We start from the raw sequence: 13,348 nt of genomic DNA, 5'->3' as shown, positions 1-13,348 counted from the left end.
GATGCTGGAATTATTTTGTGAGTGGATAAATGTGCAAAGGAGCACTTTTGAAGTGATTCATTGACAATCAAACGAAAACATCATGACTGGTTGTGTTAATGCCACATTAAAAGGTAATACATGATAAAAGTTATATGACAAATCTGTACTATGCCTACTAGGCACATGGAGATACTACATTTATAGGGAGCCTACTAGGCACATGGAGATACTACATTTATAGGGAGCCTACTAGGCACATGGAGATACTACATTTATAGGGAGCCTACTAGGACCATGGAGATACTACATTAATAGGGAGCCTACTAGGACCATGGAGATACTACATTAATAGGGAGCCTACTAGGCACATGGAGATACTACATTTATAGGGAGTCTACTAGGCACATGGAGATACTACATTTATAGGGAGCCTACTAGGACCATGGAGATACTACATTAATAGGGAGCCTACTAGGACCATGGAGATACTACATTAATAGGGATCCTACTAGGACCATGGAGATACTACATTAATAGTGATCCTACTAGGACCATGGAGATACTACATTAATAGTGATCCTACTAGGCCCATGGAGATACTACATTAATAGTGATCCTACTAGGCCCATGGGGATACTACATTAATAGTGATCCTACTAGGACCATGGAGATACTACATTAATAGTGATCCTACTAGGCCCATGGGGATACTACATTTAATAGGGATCCTACTAGGCCCATGGAGATACTACATTAATAGTGATCCTACTAGGCCCATGGGGATACTACATTAATAGTGATCCTACTAGGACCATGGAGATACTACATTAATAGGGATCCTACTAGGCCCATGGAGATACTACATTAATAGTGATCCTACTAGGACCATGGAGATACTACATTAATAGGGATCCTACTAGGACCATGGAGATACTACATTAATAGTGATCCTACTAGGCCCATGGAGATACTACATTAATAGGGATCCTACTAGGCCCATGGAGATACTACATTAATAGTGATCCTACTAGGACCATGGAGATACTACATTAATAGTGATCCTACTAGGACCATGGAGATACTACATTAATAGTGATCCTACTAGGACCATGGAGATACTACATTAATAGTGATCCTACTAGGACCATGGAGATACTACATTAATAGGGATCCTACTAGGACCATGGAGATACTACATTAATAGGGATCCTACTAGGACCATGGAGATACTACATTAATAGTGATCCTACTAGGACCATGGAGATACTACATTAATAGGGATCCTACTAGGACCATGGAGATACTACATTAATAGTGATCCTACTAGGCCCATGGAGATACTACATTAATAGTGATCCTACTAGGCCCATGGAGATACTACATTAATAGTGATCCTACATGTGATTCTATGATTAGACCTATGCATTTTTTTCGCTCCTGTACTGGTAAGAAATGAAATCTACTTTCACCCCTGATTGTATGTGACTGCATTATTTAGCATAGATGAATATAATCTTTGTCATTAGTTCCTTAGTTCATTCTTCATTTACTTTACGTTCGTATTCTTATCTTTTACTATATCTGTAACATCTGCTTCCAGCTCACACTCTCAAACACATAGATCCCCTGAACACAGCTCACTCTCCAGATCCCAATCACCTGAATTCTGATCACCTGTTCACACACCTGTATGTCATTATCACACACTATTTAGTTCAGTTCTTTGCACCCCGTCATTGTGAGGTATTGTTTGTTTTGTGACACTTCTTTTGGAGCGCTGGTTTGTACCGTGTATGATAGTTTTGGCATGCCTCACTAATGACTCCTTTTGCCTATTCCTTGCCTGTACTTTAGCCAATCAGATTTCCTGTTATCAACTAATTGCCTGATCTCCCGGACTACGCTACTAGCCTTTTCCCTGCCTGTACTGTTTCCCTTTTGGACCCCCTGTGTATGACCTTCTGCCTGTCCCTGGACCCAGCTACCTGCCTCCTCCTGTGGTCCTTTGCAATAAACACCTGTTGTGCCCTGCGCTTGAAACCAGCTCTCTGTCTCCCATCGTGTTCATTACAATATCTTGTTGTTGCATTGTCGAGTAGGAACCTGCAAGTAAGCATTTTGTTGGACAACTAAAACACCTTGAAACTTAGTCCCCTCTCCTACCAGTGTGGGCATTGGGGACAATACATACAAGTACTTCTGCGAGCTCCGAATGAGTCAATGGTGGCTGTTGATTGAAATGGATACGTGGGGTGATCTCCTGTAGGAGAATGACCTCCCCTCCTTCAATGAAACAGAGATTGAAAGATGCACTTTCAAACTTCTGTATCATTTCAGCCAGGAGTTTTGAAAGTGGTGCTCGCGAGCCAAAAGTGGTCCCCTGTTTTTTGTGTCCTACGTCATCCATTTCGTGTGATATGTTATAGCTTTTGCCATTTGTATGATATTATATGAATTTAGAAATGTGTGCGATATGCTATGAATTTGTTGTGCTTAAGATCCCAGAGTGTATCTTTTAAATTAGTGCCCACTTCACTGTAACTGTAAACTATTGCTAGCCATTAGCGCCCATGAGTGTGACTAAAGTAGACTCTCTGGACTCCTGTCAAAGTACCCTGGGGGGAGTGGTACCCATCGTTAGACCAGGGAGGTAGAGCGGGACGAGAAGGGATGATACATCCATCTGTTGTAGTCCATCGCTCCTCAGTAGAGGACACACACCTGACATTGTGACTCTGTCTAAACGGCACACTATCTGTGTGCATGAACAATAATACTCCAGGACCTGGCTGCCTGATAGGGATGGAATTTAGGCTTACGGGTGTTTTTAATAATGCATCTTTCCTACGACGGCCGAAGACGTAACATGTTTCCCAAAACACCACACAGAGAGAATGTTCGCTGAGTGCGTCGTTGGAGCATGTGTCCATACTGATAGGATTGAAAGAAAGGGAGCGATTTGCTCTCAGATCAGCTTTCTCCATTCAAATCTTGCCTTGACATTATAATTATTTCACAATACTGATGTCGGGTCAGCTCCTAGATAGATATTACCGACTATGGCTGCAAATATTGAGACGGCTTATTCTAATGCTTACCCAATAAATAATGCATTAAATCACTGATTTGGCACATCATTGCGCACGGCTACACATCATGAAATATATTGTGACAAATCCCAGACAGTAGGCTACAAGTAACAAAATAGAACTCAACTGATTGAACATGAAATGTTTTTCAACATGATTAAAATAGGCCTATAGTCTGCTGTTTATATTTTAATGCAGTCATCTCGGTTTTCATTTGAAACATCTTTTTATATGTAACCTGTTTGTATCAAATCAAACTTTGTATTCATAGTCAGCTTTGTTCTGAAGTTACCGGCGGTCACAGAGATTCAGATAAACCATGTGATTCTGTGTTTAGCGAAGATATTCTATGTATAAAGTGACGTGGGAGGGCAAAAAATCATGTAAGGACACACGTAGCTGTTCTATGAGGGGTCTGAGAGGCAGGCGTACGATTGCGAGCGTTTTCAAGCGCAACGCTAATAACGGTTGTTTTTGGGGAACAGCTCGAAGGGTTAACGATGCTCCTGTGAAGGTTTTAATGATGAACTTAGCCTTGAGATGCTTTTAGGAAACCGGGCCCTGATCAATGCTTGCTCACTCCCTGCATAAACATCCAGAGATAACTCACACATGCTTTCGTACCGTATACATGAACTGACTCATATGTTTGCGGTTAATTCTCAGTGCTAATAGGCTGCCACATGAGCAGCCCTGCCCAGATACAGTGGGGCTGGCCGGTCTGAGTGGCTCGAAGTAGAGCAGCACTAACTAGGGGAGTGACTGTGTTGAGGGGACAGATAGCGCAGGGAGGCAGGCGGGCGGAAGGGAGAGTGCAAATGCCACCCCAGATAAGGCCTGCTCTGTGATTATCCTCATTATTCCGACAGTTTTTTAGGGGCGCTGGGAAAAGGAGCTCCAGGCCAGGCTAGTTAGTCATATCCTACCCGCCCTCAGAGATTGGGAGGGGGAGAGGAAGCGCTTACAAGGCAGGGTAGTGGAGAGGGGGTTGAAGGGGCAAAAAAGCCAAATTCAGCTTCCCCTGTCTGAATTGTTCCATCACATAGAGTCATAGTGATGTTCCTTTCCCACTGCAGCTGGATTTACATAGCCACACACAGAGAGAGAGAGAGAGACAAACACACAGAGAGAGAGAGAGAGAGAGAAAGAGAGAGAGAGAGAGAGAGAGAGAGAGAGAGAGAGAGAGAGACAAACACACACACAGAGAGAGAGAGAGAGAGACAAACACACAGAGAGAGAGAGAGAGAAAGAGAGAGAGAGAGAGAGAGAGAGAGAGAGAGAGAGAGAGAGAGACAAACACACAGAGAGAGAGAGAGAGAGAGACAAACACACAGAGAGAGAGAGAGAGAGAGAGAGAGAGAGAGAGAGAGAGAGAGAGAGAGAGAGAGAGAGAGAGAAAGAGAGAGAGAGAGAGAGAGAGAGAGAGAGAGAGAGAGAGAGAGAGAGAGAGAGAGAGAGAGAGAGAGAGAGAGAGAGACAACACAGAGAGAGAGAGAGAGAGAGAGAGAGAGAGAGAGAGAGAGAGAGAGAGAGAGAGAGAGAAACACACACACTGGAGTAGGGCTTCACGCTGTTTAATAATTCATGTGAATAAAGTGCTTTCTGCTTTTACTGCTCTTCCCTTCTTCTGTGGTGGTAGTTACATTCCCACCTTTAAAGAGAGAGACATACTCATGAAAATGATAATATGATGTTGTATGAAAATATTCAAAAGATACCTTCTCTCGTAATGTTACCTCAAAAACACGTTCTTTGTTATATTCATTCCCTAGTCTTCCTTCTCTCCTCCTCGTCCGTCCTTGCATGTATGTATGTGTGTAGCAGTGTGTCCTTGTGATGTTTTTGCGAAGTAACTCGCTGGTGATGTGAATTTTAATGCAAGGTTAAACAATTCTTTCACAATCCAATAAGTGTCATCTGTGTGGTGGAGGCTGAAGCGCTCCAATACAGAAAATGTAAATTCAATTAATCAACAAGCAATCTTACTGTAATTCCTGAAGAGATAGAGGAAGGAAAGGAAGCGATGTCCTATCAAAGCCGTGGCATAAAAAAATGACTATGTAAAAAATCATTTTTGTGTTGTCTGTCAAGGGAAAGATAAACGTGAATATTAATGAAAGTGCTCAAAAACATTTTGTCTATGGTATTTTTTTCTCCTTTTCTTTTAGAAAACGCAATTTTTCCCCCTATCTGTGTGTCCCCTGCCATTTTGAGTGCTAAAGACAGGCTTTAGTTTATCACGCTCGGCTGAAGGCCGTGTGCGAGTCAAAACGCATTAGCCTGAGCACTTTTGTCAGGCTAAAAGAAATACACTCAGTGAGCTTGTTGGCCCGCTTATATTCCTTTTCTGTTCTTCATTTCTGGAGCAGCTTTTCTTCTGTGAATCTTTAAGAGAAAGGGCCAACAATGTAGATGTATTTCTTTACAATCTTCCTGTCAAATAAATAGCGTACTATTAGTTGTATATTTCTAAACCTATCTCTTCAATTTGAGTGTGTTTGTGGGTGCGTGTGTGTGTGTGTGTGAACTATGTGTGCCCGTGATGGCGACTGCCCTTCACAGTGGCTTCATGTGCAGCAGGGATGGAGGGGGGACATGTGTCCTGGGGGGCAGGGTGACAGGGAGCAGTTTGGTACATGGTGGGGGATAAAGGGGGCCGCTGGTGGAGGCTAGGGGGGTTGGGGGAGTCAGGGTGGCTCACACACACACACACACACACACACACACACACACACACACACACACACACACACACACACACACACACACACACACACACACACACACACACACACACACACACACACACACACACACACACACACTGAGCAGAGCGTAGCGCAGCAAAGTGCGGTAGAGGCGAGTCATTAATATTCTGTCTGGACTCATTGTCTTTCCATGCTGACATTTACATTTAGATTGTTTATTTTACAGCGGGGGGCGTTAATGAACATGCTTCTGTTCTGTTGTTCCCCAATGGCTGTGATTACCACCACCACACTAAGATAATGAGACTGTAGGGGCTGGGGCTGGGACTAGGGCTGGGGCTAGTACTAGGGCTAGAGCTGGGACTAGGGCTGGGGATGGTACTAGGGCTAGAGATGGGACTAGGGCTGGGGCTGGTACTAGGGCTAGAGATGGGACTAGGGCTAGAGCTGGGGGTGGGGGTGGGACTAAGGCTGGAGCTGGGACTAGGCCTAGAGCTGGGGATGTGGCTTGTGTATGGGGCTGCATGGGATTGAGACTAGGGCTGGGATATAGGGGTTGTGGTATAGGGTCTGGGGCTGGAGTATAGGGACTGGGCCTGGGGTATAGGGACTGGGCCTGGGGTATAGGGACTGGGGATGGCGTATAGGGACTGGGCCTGGGGTATAGGGACTGGGGCTGGGGTATAGGGACGGTGGCTGGGGTATAGGGTCTGGGGTATAGGGACTGGGGCTGGGGTATAGGGACTGGGGCTGGGATATAGGGACTGGGGTATAGGGACTGGAGCTGGGGTATAGGGTCTGGGGCTGGGGTATCAAATCAAATGAAGTTTTATTTGTCACATGCGCCGAATACAACAGGTCTACAAGCCCTTCACCAACAATGCAGTTTTAAGAAAATCCTCCCCAAAAAGTAAGAGATAACAAATAATTAAAGAGCAGCAGTAAATAACAATAGCAGAGCTATATACAGGGGATACCGGTTCAGAGTCAATGTGTCAATGTGCGGGGGCACCGGTGTCGAGGTAATTATGTACATGTAGGTAGAGTTATTAAAGTGGCTATGCATAGATAATAACAGAGAGTAGCAGCAGTGTAGGGGGAAAGGGTGGGGGTGTGGTTAGGGGGGGGGGCAATGCAAATAGTCTGGGTAGCCATTTGATTAGCTGTTCAGGAGTCTTATGGTTTGGGGATAGAAGCTGTTTAGAAGCCTCTTGGACCTAGACTTGGCGCTCCGGTACCGCTTGCCGTGCAGTAGCAGAGAAAACAGTCTGTGACTAGGGTGGCTGGAGTCTTTGAAAATATTAGGGCCTTCCTCTGACACCGCCTGGTATAGAGGTCCTGGATGGCAAGAAGCTTGGCCCCAGTGATGTACTGGGCCGTACGCACTACCCTCTGTAGTGCCTTGCGGTCAGAGGCCAAGCAGTTGCCATACCAGGCAGTGATGCAACCTGTCAGGATGCTCTCGATGGTGCAGCTGTAAAACCTTTTGAGGATGTGATAGGGTCTGGGGCTGGGGTATAGGGTCCGGGGCTGGGGTATAGGGGCCGGGGTATAGGGACAGGGGATGGGGTATCGGGGCTGGGGTATAGGAACTGAGGCTGGGGTATAGGAACTGGGGCTGGGGTATAGGGACTAGGACTGTGGTATAGGAACTGGGGCTGGGGTATATGGGCTGGGGCTGGGGTATAGGGACTGGGGCTGGGGTATAAGGACTGGGGTTGTGGTATAAGAACTGGGGTATGGGGACTTGGGCTGGGGTATATGGGCTGGGGTAGACGGGCTGGGGTGTAGGGACTGGGGTTTACGGGCTGGGGTATAGGAACTGGGGCTGGGGTATAGGAACTGGGGCTGGGGTATAGGGGCTGGGGTATAGGGGCTGGGGTATAGGGGTTGGGTTATAGGGGCTGGGGCTGGGGTATAGGAACTGGGGCTGGGGTATAGGGGCTGGGGTTTAGGGGCTGGGGTTTAGGGGCTGGGGTATAGGGGCTGGGTTATAGGGGCTGGGGTATAGGGACCGGGGCTGGGGTATAGGGGCTGGGGATGGGGTATAGGGACTGGGGCTGGGGTATAGGGACTGGGGTATAGGGGCTGGGGTATAGGGACTGGGGCTGGGGTATAGGGACTGGGGCTGGGGTATAGGGGCTGGGGTATAGGGACTGGGGCTGGGGTATAGGGACTGGGGCTGGAGTATAGGGACTGGGGCTGGGGTATAGGGGCTGGGGCTGGGGTTGGGGTATAGGGACTGGGGCTGGGGTATAGGGACTGGGGCTGGGGTATAAGGGCTTGGGTATAGGGGCTGGGGTATAGGGGCTTGGGTATATGGACTGGGGTATAGGGGCTTGGGTATAGGGACTGGGGCTGAGGTATAGGGGCTGGTGTATTAGGGCTTGGGTATAGGGGCTAGGGTATAGGAGCTTGGGTATACGGACTGGGGCTGAGGTATAGGGGCTGGGGTATAGGGACTGGGGCTGCGTGGTGAGCATTAGTGTGTGGCGCTATAGTGGCAGGGAAAGGCAAAAGGCTGTCTGTGGGTGGATGTTCTTTTTACCCTCTGTGCATATGGGAGGGTAAGGGCCCTATTTTATGGTCACAGCAGAATGCCATGGATGCATTGAAGATTAGGCTAATACCCCCCTAGCACTGCTATTCTCTCTGATCAGTCCAGGGCTGCTTACCCTTTAGCCCACCACTGATACTCCACAATGCAACGATGTTAAACCTATGGTTCACTCACAGCAGTGCTGCAGGGTCCATACAACTAGAAATTAAACTGAGGTAAAACGGTGACAAAGTCACTATTATGCTACATGTATCATGGGAGTCCCTGTATGCTGGAATCTATATTTTGTGAGACATTCTGGGCTGGCTGGCGAGCAGTGTGGATGTAAAAGTGATTTAATGATGTCTGTTCTAATGCATTCTCCTCACTCCACTCTCCCAGATTAAATGAGTTAGGCCCAGCTAGGCTCCACGCTAGCCTGTCTGTTCACAGCACTGTAGAAGCACTCTTCCACATTCCAAAGTGGAGGGGTTTATTGAAGCTGGCCAGGAGTCAGAGCCTCTCAGTGGGTCTTCTGCCACTCAGGCCAACACGACAGAGTTTTTACGCAAACACAGACGGAGGGTTGAACGTCTTTTTCGTCTAACTAACCTTGCCAACTTTTTGTATGAATACAAATGTGAACGGTTCTGGAAATGAAATCCTCTAAATCGACTGTATAGTCACAGACATAGGTCGCGTGTGTATTTACGGAAGCCCGGGGTTTCTTTAAACTCACAGCCGAGCGCCACAGCTCACATCACAACATGTTTCACATCACAGGAGAAGAAAAGGAAATGATGTGTTTGAGGTCATGAAAATGTCCCCTCCCTCTGCAGCGGGGAGCTAGAGCGGCCATGCGGTTGATATTATCATGGAGCCACATAGTGCAGAGGACAGGAGCACATATACATGCACCAGCTTTGTCCTTTCAAGTAGAGATGGCCTATCCTCTAGCTCTTTTCCCTAGCCCCTAATCTCTTCTATGTAGGTCTTGGTGTAGATTGGTGTACGCAAATTATGACTGTGACTGATAAAGGATTGATGGACGGACTGACAGAGAGACTAACTGACAGAGAGACTGACTGACAGAGAGACTGACTGACAGAGAGACTGACTGGCAGAGAGACTGACTGACAGAGAGACTGACTGACAGAGAGACAGAGTGCCAGAAGACAGAGAGACTGACTTACAGAGAGACAGAGAGACTGACTGGCAGAGAGACAGAGTGACAGAGAGACAGAGAGACTGACTGACAGAGTGACAGAGAGACAGAGTGCCAGAAGACAGAGAGACTGACTTACAGAGAGACCGAGTGACAGAGAGACTGACTGACTGACAGAGAGACTGACTGACAGAGACAGAGAGACTGAGTGACAGAGACAGAGTCCGACTGGGAGAGAGACTGACTGACAGAGAGACTGACTGACAGAGAGACTGACTGACAGAGAGACAGAGTGCCAGAGAGACAGAGAGACTGCCTGACAGAGAGACCGACTGACAGAGAGACCGACTGACAGAGAGACTGACTGACTGACAGAGAGACTGACTGACTGACAGAGAGACTGACTGACAGAGAGACAGAGAGACAGAGTGACAGAGACAGAGTCTGACTGGGAGAGAGACTGACCGACAGAGAGACAGAGTGACAGAGAGACTGACTGACAGAGAGACTGACAGACAGAGAGACTGACAGACAGAGAGACTGACTGACGGAGAGACTGACAGACGTACAGACAGAGTGACAGAGAGACAGACAGATAGAGAGACAGACAGAGAGACTGACTGACAGAGAGACAGAGAGACTGACAGACAGACAGTTGGGGAGTCTATGATGGGCGTGTGGATATGGTGCTGCAGTAGATTGCCTGGCGCTCGGTCTCCAGCTGGCTGTATCGGCATGCCTAGCTGCCATGGCAACGCACCCATGCGTGAGGACACAGCACAGGAAGGGCTTGGCTAGCTCCAGATGTTGGGCTCACTCCCCCACATTTATCCTAATCCACACACTGCCCTCCACAACATCAGGCCATCTGCAGTACACACACACACACACACACACACACACACACACACACACACACACACACACACACACACACACACACACACACACACACACACACACACACACACACACACACACACACACAAACGCTAACACACATTAGCTCAGCCAGGTGGCTCCGAGGCCCCAATGGGCTTCTTCCACCTCTGGCTTTGTCAGTTGATTGGAGAGATCGCAGCTGCTATAAAATCATGCATGAGATGAATGGGAATGTTTAAATGGGTCAGTGTATGTGCGCATGTTGCAAAAACCCCCAGGTGAATTTTCACTTTCTTTCTTTGTTTGCGATGGCAACGCTAGCTCCTGTAATGCCTCTGCAGTCCTTACACACCAGATACACCAAAGTATCTCACAATGGCCAGTTATTGTGTGTATTGCATCAGTGGTGTGGAGACTGTAGGTGGATGGTAATGTGTTTGCGTCTGTGTGTGTGTGTGTGTGTGTGTGTGTGTGTGTGTGTGTGTGTGTGTGTGTGTGTGTGTGTGGTGTGTGTGGTGTGTGTGTGTGTGTGTGTGTGTGTGTGTGTGTGTGTGTGTGTGTGTGTGTGTGGTGTGTGTGTGTGTGTGGTGTGTGATGGACTGTCTGTGTGTTTGACTAACAGAGACCCTCTCCTTTGTTCCCTGTGTGTCCTACAGCCAAGCACGATGTCAACGGCAACAGGACCGTACCACCATTCCCCGAGGGACTGCAGATGGCTATGTTTGGTAGGTGATCCAAATGAGGAGAGGGAGGAGGAAGTTGGGGGCCGGGGGAGAGGAGAGGGGAAACAGGGGATAGGGGGACAGAGGGGAGGATGGCATACAGACAGTGTGGTATAATTAGTTCCCCCTCCCCTGATACTCTGTTAGGTTCAGAATAAGACGTTCAAAAACAAAATCAAAGGAGAGAGAGAGAGGATAGAGTAGGAGGAGGGGCTGTAGAGATTAATTGCAAGGGGTGATTAGGATCTCTTTAATAAAATGCATTAGTTCAGCTCCTCTTTTCTCCATTCGGGGAGTCAAACTGCGTAATCCATCATGACAGACAGCAGAGAAATCAGCCTCTTTATCTCCCGGGCCTGTGTACAAATAAGCATGTTTTAAAGCAGCCTTACATGCACTTGTGACCCGCAGAGCATTTCAAATCACAAAGCCTCCCGTGGACTACCTTAAAAGTTGCCAGTTACCCGTGACTCTACAAAAGCTTGTCTTCTACCCCCCCTGTTACCGCTGTGCCAGTGATTGGCTACGTTCAGAACTACCTTGTGTTAATACTCCAACATTCGCTCCCAAACACAAAAGTGTGTGTGCGTGAGCGTGTGTGTGTGTAGGAGCCGTGTAGGAGCCTCTTCAGTCCCAATCACCTCACACACACAAAACACCTCTCACACACACATCGAGGCAAACTGCCTGAGCCCCACTCAACTCTTCAGTACTGCGTGGTGAGAAAACCCAGTTCACCAGTCATTTGGTTTCTCAGATAAATCACTCCACCCAATCGGGGGAATGAATGACTGTGGATAACCGTTTTTAAACCATACCCTAATATATTTTTACTGTTTTATTTGGTGGGGGAGTATTACTTGGTGCTAAATGTTTACAGTGGGTATTAGTTTTATATCGGTTGTTTTTACAGGCCCACGGTACATCTGATAACCAAGGGACACTATGGTTTGATTAGACACTAAATCCAAAGCTGGGACACAGGTCCAGACCTTTATGGAGGTGATTGAGAGCAGACACGAGGTGGATGTGTTCCCTGCTGACAGACTATACACCCCAGTGTCGTGGGAGGGTTTTAATGGGTTGTATCAGTGTGTGTGGGCTGTTGTATTCATTTCACACCTAAGAGAGGTATCGAGACCAGAGCAACATCGGCCAATAAACAAGGTGCATGAGAGCCCAGTCAGCCAGGGTATGATATAATACATGTGTACTAGAGGTCGACCGATTATGATTTTTCAACGCCGATACCGATTATTGGAGGACCAAAAAAAGCCGATACCGATTAATCGGCCAATTCTTTAAATTTGTAATAATGACAATTACAACAATACTGAATGAACACGTATTTTAACTTAATACACTGCACAAAAAAATAAAGGGAACACTTAAACAACACAATGTAACTCCAAGTCAATCACACTTCTGTGAAATCAAACTGTCCACTTAGGAAGCAACACTGATTGACAATAAATTTCACATGCTGTTGTGCAAATGGAATAGACAAAAGGTGGAAATTATAGGCAATTAGCAAGACACCCCCAATAAAGGAGTGGTTCTGCAGGTGGTGACCACAGACCACTTGTTTTGGTCACTTTTGAATGCTGGCGGTGCTTTCACTCTAGTGGTAGCATGAGACGGAGTCTACAACCCACACAAGTGGCTCAGGTAGTGCAGCTCATCCAGGATGGCACATCAATGCGAGCTGTGGCAAGAAGGTTTGCTGTGTCTGTCAGCATAGTGTCCAGAGCATGGAGGCGCTACCAGGAGACAGGCCAGTACATCAGGAGATGTGGAGGAGGCCGTAGGAGGGCAACAACCCAGCATCAGGACCGTTACCTCCGCCTTTGTGCAAGGAGGAGCACTGCCAGAGCCCTGCAAAATGACCTCCAGCAGGCCACAAATGTGCATGTGTCAGCATATGGTCTCACAAGGGGTCTGAGGATCTCATCTCGGTATCTGCATGTAAAAAAGCTAACATTTAAGTTCCTTGCTCAGAACATGAGAACATATGAAAGCTGGTGGTTCCTTTTAACATGAGTCTTCAATATTCCCAGGTAAGAAGTTTTAGGTTGTAGTTATTATAGAAATTATAGGACTATTTCTCTCTATACCATTTGTGTTTCATATACCTTTGACTATTGGATGTTCTTATAGGCACTTTAGTATTGCCAGTGTAACAGTATAGCTTCTGTCCCTCTCCTCGCTCCTACCTGGGCTCAAACCAGGAACACATTGACAACAGCCATCCTCGAAGCAGC

At 47.1% G+C, this 13,348-nt stretch overlaps 1 protein-coding gene across 4 annotated transcripts in view; it reads left to right on the top strand.

Annotated features, from left to right (window-relative positions):
• Positions 1-13,348, top strand: part of LOC139582931 (mitochondrial peptide methionine sulfoxide reductase-like) — a 99,046-nt gene that overhangs the window by 39,289 nt on the left and 46,409 nt on the right. For 3 of the 4 annotated variants that reach the window (XM_071413411.1, XM_071413415.1, XM_071413413.1), the window contains exon 2: positions 11,022-11,090. In XM_071413411.1, the coding sequence (XP_071269512.1) occupies positions 11,022-11,090 (69 nt within the window). Of the gene's footprint in view, positions 1-11,021; positions 11,095-13,348 lie in introns of all 4 variants that reach the window. The other variant, XM_071413414.1, reaches the window with a different exon arrangement.

Source organism: Salvelinus alpinus, chromosome 8 (genome assembly GCF_045679555.1).
Source record: "Salvelinus alpinus chromosome 8, SLU_Salpinus.1, whole genome shotgun sequence".
Lineage (NCBI taxonomy): Eukaryota > Metazoa > Chordata > Actinopteri > Salmoniformes > Salmonidae > Salvelinus > Salvelinus alpinus.
This window is presented reverse-complemented; position numbering and strand designations above follow the sequence as displayed.